Source organism: Tinamus guttatus, unplaced genomic scaffold (genome assembly GCF_059628265.1).
Source record: "Tinamus guttatus ecotype Peru unplaced genomic scaffold, ASM5962826v1 Tinamus_guttatus_pri_ptg000242l, whole genome shotgun sequence".
Lineage (NCBI taxonomy): Eukaryota > Metazoa > Chordata > Aves > Tinamiformes > Tinamidae > Tinamus > Tinamus guttatus.
Genome location: NW_028288776.1, coordinates 7386101 through 7401892, shown reverse-complemented (window position 1 = coordinate 7401892; position 15792 = coordinate 7386101). Strand labels below are relative to the sequence as shown.

General features: G+C 45.9%; 1 protein-coding gene across 4 annotated transcripts in view; it reads left to right on the top strand.

Annotated features, from left to right (window-relative positions):
* PIK3R3 (phosphoinositide-3-kinase regulatory subunit 3) overlaps nucleotides 1-9781 on the top strand; it is a 65686-nt gene extending 55905 nt beyond the window's left edge. For all 4 annotated transcript variants that reach the window (XM_088526155.1, XM_088526154.1, XM_088526156.1 and 1 more), the window contains 7 exons: nucleotides 2175-2355; nucleotides 3202-3327; nucleotides 4113-4255; nucleotides 4884-5060; nucleotides 5931-6005; nucleotides 6354-6524; nucleotides 7933-9781. In XM_088526155.1, coding sequence (XP_088382281.1) covers nucleotides 2175-2355; nucleotides 3202-3327; nucleotides 4113-4255; nucleotides 4884-5060; nucleotides 5931-6005; nucleotides 6354-6524; nucleotides 7933-8134 — 1075 coding nt within the window. In that variant the 3' untranslated portion in view covers nucleotides 8135-9781. The remainder of the gene's footprint in view (nucleotides 1-2174; nucleotides 2356-3201; nucleotides 3328-4112; nucleotides 4256-4883; nucleotides 5061-5930; nucleotides 6006-6353; nucleotides 6525-7932) is intronic.
* Nucleotides 9782-15792: the final 6011 nt, after the last annotated feature.

Below are 15792 nucleotides of genomic sequence, written 5' to 3'. Positions count from 1 at the left end.
AAGGGCTTTGATCAATAGGAGTGTTGTGCAGATAATTGAATACAGTGTCCTCGTAAAGTGAGCATCTTGTGCTTTCTGATCTAGAGTTGAGGAAATGTTGAACTGGAGGCACGTTCATCATTAAAATAGCCCACAAATGGCAGGCTTCTCAGAGCTGCTCTAGCTCATTTAGACAGCAGACCTCTTGTCACTAGCTGCACATGTGGGTGCACATGTAGGGTGGTGATCAGCGGTGCAGAGTCTAGTTGGAGGCCTGTAGCTAGTGGTATCCCCCAGGGGTCAGTCCTTGGTCCAGTCCTGTTCGATGTATTCATCAATGACCTGGATGAAGGCACAGAGTGCTCCCTCAGCAAGTTTGCAGTTGATACCAAACTGGGAAGAGTAGCTGATACCCCAGAGGGCTGCGCTGCCATCCAGGGGACCTGGACAGACTGGACAACTGGGTGGAGAAAAACCTCATGCAATTCAACAAGGCCAAGTGCAAGGTCCCGCACCTGGGGAGGAATAACCCCAGACACCAGTACAGGCTGGGGACTGACCTTCTGGAGAGCAGCTCTGCAGAGAGGGACCTGGGCGTCGTGGTGGACCACAAGTTGACCATGAGGCAGCAGTGTGCCCACGTGGCCAAGAAGGCCAATGGGATCCTGGGGTGCGTTAAGAAGAGCGTCTCCAGCAGGTCGAGGGAGGTGATCCTGCCCCTCTACTCAGCCCCGGTGAGGCCGCATCTGGAGTATTGTGTCCAGTTCTGGGCTCCACAGTACAAGAGGGATGTGGAGCTGCTGGAGAGAGTCCAGCGCAGGGCTACAAGGATGATCAGGGGCCTGGAACATCTGCCCTATGAGGAGAGGCTGAGGGAGCTGGGCCTGTTCAGCCTGGAGAAGAGAAGGCTGAGAGGGGATCTGAGCAGTGTCTAGAAGTACCTCAAGGGAGGCAGTGAGGAGGATCGTGCTGGCCTCTTTTCATTGGTGGCCACTGACAGAACTAGAGGTAATGGCCACAAACTGAAGCACCAAAAGTTCCACGTGAACTTAAGGAAAAATTTCTTAACAGTGAGGGTGACAGAGCACTGGAACAGGCTGCTCAGAGAGGTTGTGGAGTCTCCTTCTCTGGAGATCTTCAAAACCCGCTCGGACGCAGTCCTGTGCCACGTGCTCTAGGTGACCCTGCGTGTGCAGGGGGGTTGGACTAGATGACCTCTAGAGGTCCCTTCCAACCTCAAGCATTCTATGATTCTATGTATTTGCCCAGAATGTGCAGCCACTTGCCTCTACCAGGCTCTCAAGATTGGTCATTACAGGCACACTGGAAGGACATGTGAGCCACTGCAGCTGTAGTTCTCCTTTGGGAGTTGCTCTTATGTATATTTGATGTTGCCATGAATTTCAGTTGTTTTATGACCTCAAGCATGTGATTTAAATTCTACCCTGACTTGTACCTTGTAGTTCAAGACCTGGATGCTAAGGTTTGACATGATTTTTTTTTATTTATGTGAAGCAAATGTTTCTAGGAACCATAATTGAAAGTGCAGGAAGGACAGAGTATTGTCTAAACAGTCTGTTGGTGAAAAGAGAAAAAATAAACAGTATTTGTGGAAACTGCTAGGATGTATAAATCTGGATAATGTAAAGTCCTGGATTTACAGCTATGTTGTAATTCTCAAAGGATTTTGTTTTGATTAGCATATCCTGTATTAGCATCCCTAACTTGAAAGACTTGTTAATCACTGTATAAATATATGCTCACTTGTACGCTATTAGTGACCCTGAAGTCCAGGAAATACTGGGGTTTCATTTTAATAGGGCTCCTTTATTGAGCCTTAAGCATTCCTGAAAAGCTACTAGCTAAGATAGGCCTTTAATATGGCAAGCTGGCTCCAGAATGAGCACACAGGAAGTGGTTTGCTTTGGGCTTTGCTCCTGTTCAAATAATACACAATGATAATTGTGTGTATTGATTCTTAAACTACCTTATACCTGTTAGTATGTGAAGGATCATTATAAAATTAAGCTTTATAATTAGACAATTATAGTCATAATCCGAGAGTTAAACTTATTTAACTGTCTGACTGGCTCAGAGATTCTTGCCCAGGAATTTCACTGTTTTTGTTAGCAGCCACTGTTGAAGAGGATAGGAGGTATGCAGTAAAACCTCTAAATGACTGTACTGTTTTGCAGGAAGGGTGGCAACAATAAACTGATAAAGATCTATCATCGGGATGGAAAATATGGCTTTTCTGATCCACTGACGTTTAATTCTGTTGTGGAACTGATTAACCACTACCGCAATGAGTCTCTTGCTCAGTATAACCCAAAGCTTGATGTGAAGTTGATGTATCCAGTGTCCCGCTATCAGCAGGTAAGGTCTTCGTCAGATCACTGCAACTATTAGTGCAAGCAAGAAAAAAAATGCAACCATATGCCCATTTCATCTTATAAAATGTTCTTTTTTACCCATACATGGTTCTTTTGCTTGAAAACTTGCAAAATGTGAGTTTTCATATTTAACCTCTTTTTGACAGCTCACACTAACCTGTCTTCAAAATTCTCTAGATATCTAAGCTTTCTCCTGCATTTCATAAATCTACCAGTCTCCACCTGAGCACTCTAATAGGAACGTGAAACTCCTGGATGCAGCAACCTTGAGCCTGTTTGAGGAGCCTTTTTTCCCTTGGGTCCCTGAGGGGCTCCAGGGCACTGTGCTAGACAGCTGAAGTTGCCCTTGAAAGTCATCTCTGAGCTATGTCACCGCTTTCTGTGTGTTTAGCCATGCAGCTTTTTTAGCATTTTGGAGGGATGTTTTTATTCAGTAGTCTTAAGACATTTATGTGTGTTAAAGGGAAAAAAAATGAAGAGCTTTTTGGAAAAAGCTCTGATCTTTAATTTCCAGTTCTGAGCAACTGACTTTCTCTTTTCTCCAAGGTAAGATAGGAGTGTAGACTAAACTGTCATGTATTTTGGGGGTCTCTAGTATCTTTATCAGTCCTAGTGTCCCACAATTCCAGTTGCTGCTCTTTTAAAATTGTGGAACTTGTTGTGCAGAAGAAAGAGGGATTTCAATTTGGTGTCTGTGTGTTCTGTGGAAACCTAATTATAAAAGTTATACTAATACCTGTAGAAATGCAAATGTGTATGAGTGGACAAGCAAATACTCTTAAGGAAAAGCTACTTTACTTGAAGACTTAATAGCTTTTTGTATATGCAGGATCAGTTGGTGAAAGAAGATAATATAGATGCAGTAGGTAAAAAGCTTCAAGAATACCATGCCCAGTATCAAGAAAAGAGTAAAGAATATGACAAACTGTATGAAGAATATACCAGAACATCACAGGTTGGTTCCACTGCAGTTATCTGCAGAGTCTGTTTCATGTTTTTTTTTTTGTTTGTTTGTTTTTTGTTTGTTTTTTGTTTTTGTTTGTTTGTTTGTTTAAAAAAAATAAGTAAAGGGCTTTAATGTATTAAACCTAGCAAAGTCAATCCAGGGTCAAAAAATACAAGGAAAAAGATGCTGCAATTTTTTTGTAATAGAGCAAGAAGATGGAAAGGAATCAGAATGAATATAATTTGTTGGTGTAAGATGAGGAAGAAATAGAAGCTGAGCTTTCTGTAGTAAGGCAGAACAGTGGAGAAGACCATCCTGTGCAAGCTTTGCACTGCAGGCCACTATTTCAGCTGCTTAATATTTACAGCTGCTGCTTGCTGCAGTGAGAATACTGGAAGGACTTGGTCTGGTTATGTGTGAAGTCGTGTTCCCATCAAATTTGATGCATTAAGAAAGTGCCAGTGTGGTATTTGTACTGGTAGGGGGAGAGTGTTTGCTGGGAGGGTGTTCAGTCTACCTGAAAATGAAGATGAAAAGCAAGACTAAAATACTTCCAAGAGGGCTTGCACCCTAATAGAGGGCATTGTTTGAGGTTGGGGGAATGTAAACATACTGGAAGGGATCATAGAAGAGATGACTACTGAGGTACTTGCACTATAATAAAACCTGATTAATCACATTTTGACTTGTAGGGAGAGAAGAGTTCGTCATATCAATCAATTTAGAGAATGTAATTGAGTCTTATGTTATCATCTGCATCATGAACAAATGACAAAGACTCTTTCCCCACACAGGAAATTCAGATGAAGAGGACCGCAATTGAAGCGTTTAATGAAACTATTAAGATATTTGAGGAGCAGTGCCACTCACAAGAGCGCTACAGCAAAGACTACATTGAGAGATTTCGCAGAGAGGGGAATGACAAAGAAATTGAACGGTAGGCTTTCAAGCTGTGCTTACTTACAAGGAAGGGCCATGTTTACATATGTATTTTTCTAAAACTTTGGCTCTGGGGCTGATATTCAAGGTGTATATCAGCCTGTAAGCTGCAGTGTAAACTCGAAGTTTTTTTCTCAAGTGCAGTGTTTGCCGTGTGTTCTCAATCACCAGGCTGACTTGATACAGAACACTTTTTGCTTGACCATGCAGTTGAGTGCCTGTGCGCCAATTAGTAATGAAAGCCGTCCTTATTGCAGAACAGCATTTGGTCATAGGTCCTGTTTTTCTTTTTCTTTTTTTTTCTTTTTTTTTTTTTTTTTGGTGGGAGCTCATAGTGGTTTTAAATCTCCTTGCTTGAAGATACTTATAACTTAACTGCACATAAGATCTGCAAACTGAAAACTCTTGCCATAGATGGTAGGCAAAAGGGTAGCTGGCCTTCTAGCAAAAAGGTCTTGTGCCTTTCTGGCACTCACGTAGAGATTTTTATGTTAAGGTGGGGGGAAGAGGGAGGGAACTGCTGTTGCAGTAGTACTTGGGTGTCTTATATACATTGCCGTCGGTAAGGTTCAGTCCCTCTAGACAAGATTGACTTCACCTCTCAAATGTTGTACATTTATTTGCAGGATTATGATGAACTATGAGAAATTAAAATCACGCTTGGGTGAGATCCATGATAGCAAAATGCGTCTGGAACAAGATTTGAAAAAGCAAGCTCTGGACAACAGAGAGACTGATAAGAAAATGAACAGTATCAAGCCTGACCTAATTCAGCTCCGCAAAATCAGAGATCAGTATCTTGTGTAAGTAAGCCTGACCTGTGCCTCAAAATGGTGTCTCTGACAAACCAGGTTAATGACTGCTCCATCAGGGTAATGGGAATTTAATTTTCTTTTCATAACCAAAGTGGTGTGAGCACTAATGTGGTATTAAACCTTGGCATGGGATATCTGAGTAATTGGTTGGCCTCTTCCTGGCTTCATTACTGTATTACTGCAGTTGTCAGAGTTAAAGGGCCTGCTACAATTAAGTGCACATTCTGTGACTCATGTAAATAAAGTATCGTTTTAGGTTAAATGTGATTTCAACCAAAACCTATGCCCACTATTGCAACAAAAGTTGCTTGTTTTTGTGGTGGGTGTAGCAGATGTTACTCTGGTCCTGTTCTTGATTTCAAAGACACCTCTGTTACCCAGCTCTTAATGTCTTTGTGCTGGAGTCACTGCCCGGGGATAACTGATTCTGGCAGAAAGCAGTGGGCAATGCATTCTCTGAAAAGGTGATGTTAGGTGGTTAAAGAAGTTGGTGGTTAGAAGTGATACCTGTTTTGTTTCCTCAGGAAAATAGGCAGCTGTCACAGTCTCTATTCAGCTTCTTCCCTGACCTGCACTGTGCACAGGCAATACCTCTCTCTCTGCTGTACCCTCCTCTTTCTCCAGTTAAGAGGCTCGTTGCTGTGCCCAGTGGAGGTGGCATCTCAGAAGGCTATTCAGGAAGGCGCTTTTGTGGAATGTGGGCTATCTGGGTCTTCTCTGTGGCTCTTGTTAGGAGAGAGTAAATTAAACTCTACACTGTTTCTCTACAGGACCTGGTGTTTGAATTTCTGCTTGATCAGTAAGAAAACCTGTGCACATAGTCTAAAATAATATGTTAATGCTGTCTTCTCCTGGCAGATGGCTCAACCATAAAGGAGTGAGACAGAAGCGAATAAATGACTGGCTGGGGATCAAAAATGAAAATATTGATGAGTAAGTGTCATTGTACATTTAATTCTACTGAGAAGCATTGATATGTGGTATATTTTGTGGATGTCGGTAATATGAAGCACAAGTTTCTTTATAAAGGATTGCAGAGAAAGGAAGGAATTCTCTAGGGATGCTACTGTCATTCGAGGTATTAACTCTGCTGAAATATTTAGTATTACATTGAAACCTCCAGGATTAAAGGCTAAAGTTGATACCAAATGACCAGGAGGAGCTTGACATCCACGTTTGAGGGTTTTTATATCACTTGGAATTCTGCAAAAACAAATTGTTTGTCCTCTTAACTCCTTTGCTGAGCAGAAGCTAAGTTAACAAATTGATCTCCTCTTGCAGCACATATTTTGTGAATGAAGAGGATGAAAATCTGCCGCATCATGATGAGAAAACTTGGTTTGTCGGGGACCTCAACCGTATCCAAGCAGAAGACTTGCTCTGTGGGAAACCTGATGGAGCATTTTTAATTCGAGAAAGTAGCAAGAAAGGATGCTATGCTTGTTCTGTGGTGTAAGTCTAATTTCCTTTTCTCCCCTAATTTTTCAATTCACAATCATGTTTTTAGGCCTACGCGTGGAAACCTGTTGCATATTTGCAGGAAGTTGAGAATGGCAATAGCTTTGTTACAAAAATATGTTTTGAAAATGCAGTAACTAGTCCTAACAGTCTTTTCTTTCATCACAATTGGTAGTATAAACCTCTGAAGAATCCCAGCTTGAAGCTCCTAAGGTCATAAGCAATTTAAGGCTGAAATCTACCATATTTTTATCTGCCAAGGAACATGTGGAAAGGAGAGCTGTGCTGTAATGCTGTAACATCATCTGTTCTGATTTCTAGATGTGCCAAACGCCAGGCTCCTCCTGTTGTGCATTTAAGACAATGGAGGATAGATCTTAAGAGGAGATCTTATGCTCTTACCTGATGTTTTGATTGCACCAGCCTTGTGTTGATTTTTTTTTTTCTGTTTCCCTGGTGTTTCACTTAGTTTTATGCTAGTATAATGGACGCCAGAAATACTCTGGTTCTATTACCTAAAAATCCTTCAAGCCTATTTTGGAGTGCAAAATGGCTTTCACTGATTTATTTCTCATGAGGTTAATTGCATCTGAAAGCAAGTCAGGGAAATAAATATGTGAAGGTATTTCACCTCAAGGTAACTGAAGGTTGTAGTGTCTGCTATGTTCAGAATACTGTTTGTCACAGTCACTGAAGTGACAGGTTCATCAGATACTTCCACTTGGTTGGTATCATGCTGCAAGATAGCAAAGGCAGGGCATAATGTAACCTGTTCAGACATGTGACTTGGATTGTAAAAGGCTTCAGTACAGGGATTACATAATACTCGATCTTTTTGGCAGATAAATTATTCTAGCAGCTTTGGAAATAATGTGTTCCAGTAAATGCTTTGCCAAGTTAGGGACTCAATCACTATGACTTCAGATAATGAACCAACTTGAGCGCATGCCATGCTTAACATTAGAAAATGCACATTGAATGTTAGTGCTCTGTCTCACAAAATACTCTGTAGGTCCTAAGAACGTCTAGGTTTTGGCTTTTTCGCTTAGCTGACAGCTTTCCAAATAAGTTGAGCACAAAGTTGTTGCTGACTTCAGGTGCTTATCTCTTTGGTTAAGCTCTTGACTCTTTTTCCAAGAAACATTTGGAGAACAATGCAGTAGGGAATTGTGCTGCTGGGATAGAAGAGGCCTCTTATGTGGATTATTATGTAAGAGTGTTTAATCACATGCCCTGAAGCACTGTTTCTTCACAGACTATATTAATCTCCTCTCCTTGCATCTACTGGGTACTCCATTATGTAATTTAGTGACTGGCAAGGTTGCTGTGTTAGTCAATTGTTAATAGGCTGTCGCTTTGGGTTTGTTCTTTAATGTTAAACTCCTGTTTTCCTTCCTTGCAGAGCTGATGGAGAAGTGAAGCACTGTGTGATCTACAGCACTCCAAGAGGTTATGGGTTTGCAGAGCCATATAACCTGTACAGCACGCTTAAGGATTTGGTTCTTCATTACCAGCAGACATCCCTTGTCCAACACAATGATTCCCTAAATGTCAGGCTTGCCTACCCAGTCTACGCACAGATGCCCCCCTCTCTTTGCAGATAAATCCTGGGGAGGAGGAAAATGTTGGCTATCTTGGATTCTTTTCTACAATTTTTATTAGAACTTGGAGGGCATTCTTTCTCCTTAGACTGCTTGTTTTGCACAAGAAGTGATTCTGTGAATGTGAATCAAAAAGAGGCCTAGCAGCAACAAGACGACAACTTGGGTGTAGGTGTCCTGGTGCTACCTTAAAAGCTCAGCTGTGCTTTTACACTGATACTTTTGTTTCCTTATGAGGGGAAAAGACTCAACGCAACGCGTACAAAAATACTGGAAGCAAAACATCATTTTATGGAGATAATTTTTTGCCAGGCACCTTCAATGGAACTTCTAATTGGATTCTGTTTTCTCTTGTTCTTGTAGAGACAATGTGAGGCCTCTGTTTGAGGCATCAGTAATGTCTTTCAGTCTTAAAGCCCAAGAAACTAGGGGGGAAACTCTACCACAGCAATTCTTCTCTGTTAATTTTAGCAGCTTCACTGCGATTCAGACGAACTTCCAAAAGAGGCTTGTCTTAAGGTAGTGTGAAATTTGGTGAGAGAAGACCAAAGGAATTATGGGAAAGCTTCAGGTTTTTATTTAAATGGAAAAAAAATGCTTGTAAAGAAAAGTTGCTTTATTTTTTTGCCAACAGTAACAAAGTTTTGGTTTCAATGGCACTACAGGTCTTCGCTTAAAGGAAACACTTATAACCAAATTGAACCCACCAAAACTTTGTTGCTAGATTAAGCACTTATGGGAAAGGTTGCATTAGCATCCGCACATACTTTCTACACCAAAACTTGAAACAAATAAAAGGAAAAGCTAAAACATTGTGTGGCTTCACAACGCTAATTTGCCTGACCTGATATAATTGCTCACTCTCCTCTCTTTCTCCATCTTTCTACTTCCCATTCCTCAGCTTGGGATTCTGTTTTCAATTTTTAAAGATGCCATGCTTCCGAATGTAAACTAGAATGAAACTTGCACTCGGCTGTTGCAGTTCTCTTGCTGAACAGTGACTGGCTCTTGTAACACTTGGTTTTGATGTAAAAGAGGTGCAGTCTAATGCTTCTGGATGGCTTACTCCATACCAAATTATTTCATGAGGAGTAGTTAAAAGTGAGCATGATAATTGAATCTTTCATTTGTTCTTTGCAAGCTAGATTCTGAGCTTTCACATCACTGTAGCCAAGTAAGATTTTACACTGGTATAATCTGACCTCTTGTTATTTTGTATATTATGCAAAACAGAGGAAGGGAAAAGAGCTGTACTCCCCAGACAGTGGGTATCTGGTACCTTCCCTGGGCAAGGGCTGCTGTCAGATACTGGAGGAGATAGTCCTGGGCTGTGTCAGGTATAGCAATCACCCCATTAATCCCCTCCTTGGAAAGAAGAAAGTACACAGCACAAGTATACAAAGCAGCTTATTTCCAGTCCTTAGGGTTCTAAAATGAAAAAAAAAAAAAAAAAAAAAAAGCTAAGTTTGGCAAACTGAACCACTTGGCATCGAAGCACAACTGGCAAAGTAATTGTTCAGTGTGCAACCTTGAAAGTTGCTTTTGTTCCTATGTTGGAAGCGGTTCCCTTGAAACGCGCCCATTGTGCAGGGCAGGAAGCCGACAGTCCCGCAAATGGGAGCCGACACATTGGGAACTTCTGGACCTGCTTCTGACCCTATTGCTGATTTCCTGCTCAAATTGCCAGGCCTGGTGGTGTTGAAAGTGTAACATCACCAGAGGCGCTAGGAGTATTATTTAGCTGAATGTCATGAATTCCAAGCAGGGAAGCGGCAAGCCTGGAGCGCTGCCGGCAGTTGCGGGAAGGGCGGTGGAGTTGCCTGCTCTGCCCGTGAGATATTTCATTTTGCACTATTGACCCTGGTACTTCCCGGGTGCTTTGTAATCAGGTAGAGCGTAACTTCCAGGCAAAAGGCTCTGTAGGTGCCGTTTTTTTCTCGTTAAAGAAAAGACTATGAAACTTAGCTGGGCTGAGTAGAGGAGAAGCAAGTTAGTGAGGGCAGGTCTCAAAGTGACCACGTCGTCTCCGTGTGTGTCCCTTCTCTCTCGCTTCCCCAAGCAAAGGAAAACTCAGGCTTAGGCTTTGCTCTTAGCCTTGCTCTGGAGTGGACTCTCCAGCTGTATGTGGACATGGAAATTTTTCTTTTTAAAGAAACCTGCCCTACCTCTTGGATAATTTGCAGTTCTAATCTGGTAACTGTAAAGCTGTCATTCTCACCTCTTGTGCATCTAATGTTCCCTTAGTGCTGGGTTCAGGCCAAACACCTAATGAGGGAAATCAGTTCAAAGGCACAAATGATAGCCAGGTGCCTAATTCCTGTGGAAAAATCTGTGCGAGAGGAGTGTCTGGTTGCTTTCTGTGCTCCTGCAATCTCTCAGGGCTTGGCTCTTGCAATGTTAGCATTACAAAATAATGGCGCATGTATTTCTGATTCTTGTTTTTGGGAAAGGAATGAACTGGCTGAAGGGTTTTACATTTACGGTGTTTTTTAGATAGGACTCGAGCTTGATTTTTGTTTTAAACAAGCCAGGATCTACTTCCAGGCTCATAAATCCTGGCACACCCTCGGAGCACTGACAGCAGCGGTGTAAAAGCGGGGCTGTCTGACGTTTCCTCTTAGCGGGATCTCACTGATCTTGTGAGGTCTTGGTCCGGACTCCAGGCCCGTTTCTGCCAATGTAAATACAATATAATTCCATTGGCGTCCGTGGAGGTATCTTGGCTTTATGGTGGTGTGACTGAATTCAGAATCTGGTCCCTCTTTCATCGTGAAGCGTCCCCCTCCCCGGCCTCCGAGCGGGGCCGTGGGCAGATGCAGCCTCTGCCGTTGGTGTTCGGCTCCCGTAGCCTCAGCGATGGTTCTGAGTGTCTGTTTTGCCACTGTATCTCTTTGCATCTGGTGTAGGTGCCTCAAGTCACAGCTGCTCAGATTGGTACCTGTTTTTTGCTCTCACGAGTCATGGCACACGTTCTTTTGCATGGATTTTGCACTCATATGGCAAGTGAAAATGGGTGTAGAACCGGCTGACATGAGGCAGGTGTAATCCTGGGCAAGGGCTCGGTCCTGCCGCGGTCCTTCTCCTTGGCCCAACTCCGCTCGCTCGGTACCGTTAGGGCCGTGGGAAGCCCCGTGGCTCCCGTGTCCTTGCGATTCCAGTGCGGCTGAGGAGTCGGAGCCGGGCCTGCGAGGTACAGCACTGCACCTTGTACAAAAACCAGCTGTTGAGCCTAAAACAAATACAGGAAATGGGAACATAAAGGCAAAACAAAGGAACTCAAGGTCTTGTAAAGCAGTAAGATGTGAGAAAGTTTTGGTTTCAAGAGTCAAAACATAGGGAGGAAAGAGGGGGAAATAGTCTCACTGTCGGAGCAGCCGCTTTCTATCGGAGTGTGGCTGGAGGAGTGCGGATGGCATTGACCCGGCTTGTGTTCAGTATAGATGTAGAGTCAAATACTAACTTTTGCACAGTGTTAAATGGGGGCGGGGGGTAATGTTGAAACTCTCATATGCACAGTTTCTTCTAATCTGTTTTGAAGTATATTTGCAGGGATCAGGGGTGATTCAGTGTTTTGTGCCCGTGTGGATGGGAGCTCAGCTGGCCCCGTTATGCCAGCCAGGAGTGCCGTGTTCACTGAAGGTAGCGACTTGCAGATCTTTTCCCGCTAGTTCCTTTCTTGATTGCAAGTGATCTTAGCATGGAAAGAACCAACCTGTGAACTTGGAGGGATGTCTTGATCTTTGGGCTGCTGCGCAATAGAATGTGAACAGTAATACGCGGTGGTGCATCTTTTACCCTCGAAATGCTCCAGATTTGGTCCTTGTTTTCTCATTTGTTTTTTTTTTTTTTAATCTCCCGCAGGCAGTGGGTTGGGGAGCTGATCTGCCCCTTTTGTAGCTGGAGTCGAGAGTTCGCATCCAGTCCAGCCCTCTGTCCCGTGCCAAAAACAAAACGCTCTTTCCACGCTCGTTTCTCTTGACGTGGCAGATGGTCAAGGAATTTTCCGTTTATTGTGACGGGCCTGATTCTTTTCTCGCTGACACTCGTGTAAGCAGGACCTCCCCAGCCAAGAGCATCTCTAGGGAAAGAGCTTGTGCTTAGTCATACCTGAATCCAAGTCAGAGAAGGACAAAACCCAACCCTTGCCCTTGGCGGAGCCAGGCAGCCGTAATGGGGCCTGTGGAAGCGGGTGCCGACACCTGGTGCCGTTCTGGGAGGCAGGGGAAGGAGGGATCCCAGTCCCGACACCGCGAGCGCTCGGCGGAGCGGAGCGGCGCCGCGGCCGGGTGCGGCGGAGTCGCTGGGGAGGTGTCAGCTTCAGTTTGGAAAAGCCCCTTATTTGGTACTTGAACAATCTTCTATTTTTGAATGTCTGTTTGGTTTTTTTTTTTTTTTTTTGTTACACTAACAGGGAATAAAAATCTGAAATGTTAGTGAGTCTCGTACGTTTGCTGCATTGCGCAGACATAGAACAGGTACTGTCTGTGGCCTGGGGGGGTGAGACAGGTTCAACACGCGGTTTTACCAAGCACTGTGGTGAGCTGGGCTCTCGTTTGGATCGCGTTTCAAACCGGACTTCCTTACGTGTAGCTTCCTTCTGTTAATTTGCAAACATTTGCTTTGGGAAGACCAGCAAAGTCAAAATCTATTCCCAAAGAAGAGCGAGGCCGGGCGGCTAGGGGAGACGCTCGCCCGAACTCGCCATCCGAAGCAGCGTGGGCAGCGCCCCGAGGAGGGGAGGCCGGGCTGGCCGCCCAAAGGGGTCCCCGGCTGCGGCTCCGCGCGGCGCCCGGCCCCGGGAGCGACGGGAGCGCCCGGGAACCTGCTCCCCCTCTCCGTGCTGGGCGCTCGCGGGCGCCCTGCTCTGCTTTGGCACCGGGAACCCGGTCCCCGGCACGAAGCAGCGCGGGCTGTCGGCAAAGCAGCCCCACAGGCAGGTGCTGGACGAGGAGCGTCCCGATGGCGTTGGGTGGCGCGGGCTTGTCCAGCGCCGTTGTGACTCTGGCGTTCCGCGGGCAGCAAGACCTTCCACCAAACGGGAAAGGGAGAATTCCGTTTAAAATCTTCCCTCTTTCCCGCTTGCTGGCGAGGGCGGGCGGCGAGGGGCGGCTGCGGGCGCCAGTGGCGCCGGGGCTCGAAGCGCACGTGCCCGGGCCGGCTCCCGTGGGATTCGTGTTCCCGCGCGGCACGGTGGCTGGACTGGCCGTTCGTTCAAAAATTGCCTTTGCACAAAGGGGATACGAGCTTCCGAGGCAGAACAAATGGGAACAGGCCCTCCTTTCCATGGGGAAAAAATCGCTTCCCTGATACCTCGGGTGAGCCAAAGTGGCCTCAGTGGCCACCCGTCCCCACCCCCAGTTCCTGCCGCGGGGTCGGCCTTGGCAAACCCGGGGGCGGCCGCAGGGATCACTTGGGGACAGGCCCGTGTCCCTCCTGCAGCGGCAAAGAGGCGTTAGGCGAATCCTGTCCATGTTGTAAATCTGGCTGTTTGCACCAGGGGTTGTGGCGGTCTGCATCCTATCTGTGTGTGTGCGCGTGCGTGTGTCCGTGTACTGTGTGTATAGAGATAAGTGTACAATATATCCACATCCGCACCGGCGCGCGTGGGCCCTGAGCGGCACTGCCCTCGGAGCGAGCGGAATTCCCGGCCGGCGCCTCCCGACGTGCGTCCGGGCCGCGGTGGGTGCGTTTGTGTCGGACGAAAAGGATCCGTTGTGATCATCTTGACTATGTGAACCTCCGAACTACGGAATTCTTTTTTTTGTTTTGTTTTTGTTCCGTTTTGTTTTTTTAAAGTGATTGAATTTGGGTTTTATCATTATTTACTCTGGGACAAACGGTAAAAAAAAAAAAAAAAAAAAAAAATTGGTTCACAGCAAAGGTTTGAAAGAAGAAACCCTCGTACGTTCCCTCAAGATGCAGCTCAACGTTTGCACGTTCAAATAGGCCTAAAATCCCGTCCTGACCAGAGCCGATGGGCAGCGGGACCGGAGCCAGAGCCAGGGCTGAAACAGCAGCTCCACCTCTGCGTTGCTGCTGCTTTTTGTTACTTAAATTCCATTTTCTCCAAGGGAAACTGCATCTGCTCCAACGCTGCTTCTCGGGAAGCTGTTGAGGGCTTCTTCTTTTTCTCCCGGCTGAATTCCAGCATGTAACTTCGGTACTCCTGTTTGTTATTGGTGTAAAACCTGTTCTGTCATTTATGGTGTAGTCAAAAAAATAATAATGAAAGAAAAAAAAAAAAAAGGAATTCATGTAGTTTAACTTTTAAAAAGAAACAAACTGCTTCATAAGGAAACCAATTGTATGTTAGTGTTTTCGGACAAGTCATACTGTAGTTTCTAGATCAGTAATGCAACACTGTACTTGTCACCAACGTGTTACAATTTTGCTGTACTTTCTTTTACTAGATGGTTGGGCTTTTAAATCCCAGACACTCAGCATCCTGGGCCTACTTGCTCTAGATCAAAAAAACGCAATAAAAAAAGAATTGCAATAAAGCACATGGACATGTAATGTTTTCCGAGGATGTTTCTAATAAATTGGGAAATGCGGCGGGGCTGGCGTGACGGGGAATCAGCAGGAAAAAGTGAAAACGGGGTGGCTGGAGGTGTCGATGTGGTCGTGGCCCCTTCCCTGGCGCTCGGAGATGCCTTTTCCAGCTCCTCAGCTCCCGCGGCACCGAGTGCCCCTTCCGCGCTGCTCCCCGTCCAGCAGCCGCTTCCCGTGGGGCTGCCTGGGACACCGGCCTGGGAGAGGGACAAGGGCCAAGGCCAGGGAGTCACCCCTGGAGCCCGGGGGCGGGAGGAGCTGCGGGAACATCCCGGGAAACAGGAGAGGGACGAAACGGCTCCGCGGCCGGCGCTGGGGCTGGGATCAAAGGCTCTCTGCAAACCCGTGAGTCGGCGTTTCTGTCTCAGCCCCACGAGCGGCGTTCGGCCAAACCGCTGAGTTGCCCCTTTCAACAAAAAGAAAAGAAAAGCTGGGCCAGCATTTTCTCAAACTGCCAAGTCAGCTTTTTCCTCTGCTGAGTCAGCACCTGCTCAGATTCCTGAGTTAGGGCCATCCAAGCCAAGTAGGGCAGAAACCCCCCCATTCCCCAGACCTAAACGGCAAAAAGGGCAGTTCCGGGGTGGAAAACGCCACCCTCCCCGGCACCATCTTCCTTTGAGGCTGCTGGGACCTCACCTGGTGTCACCAACAGCGTCACCGCCCAGGGCCAGTGCTCAGGAAAGAGCTGTGGCTCCTAGTAACTGTACCAAGAGTAATAATAACAGCAGCACTAGTAACAATAATACTGATGATGATGATGATGATGATGATGCAGTGCTGAGCGGCAGGACAACAGTTGTGTGGGACACACCAGCCCCACGGCCGCCACCAGCCGCTTCCCGGGAGCCAGTGCCGGAGCAGAGGCAGCGGAGAGCCGAGCAGCGGGAGGGATTTTCGTGCCCCTCCTGAGGATGGAGGTTTCCTCTATTTTGGGGGTGGGGTGGGTGTTTTAATTTATTTCTTTTTAATAAAGTCTAATGAGGTAGAGTTACAAGGAAGATGTAAGTCACTAACTGGCGGATCCCGTTCAGGGCTCTGCCAGCCGGGCTGCTTCGCTATGAAAACATCACAGCCGGGAGCCGCCGTAGGAAATTTCCAAGTGGCTGCGC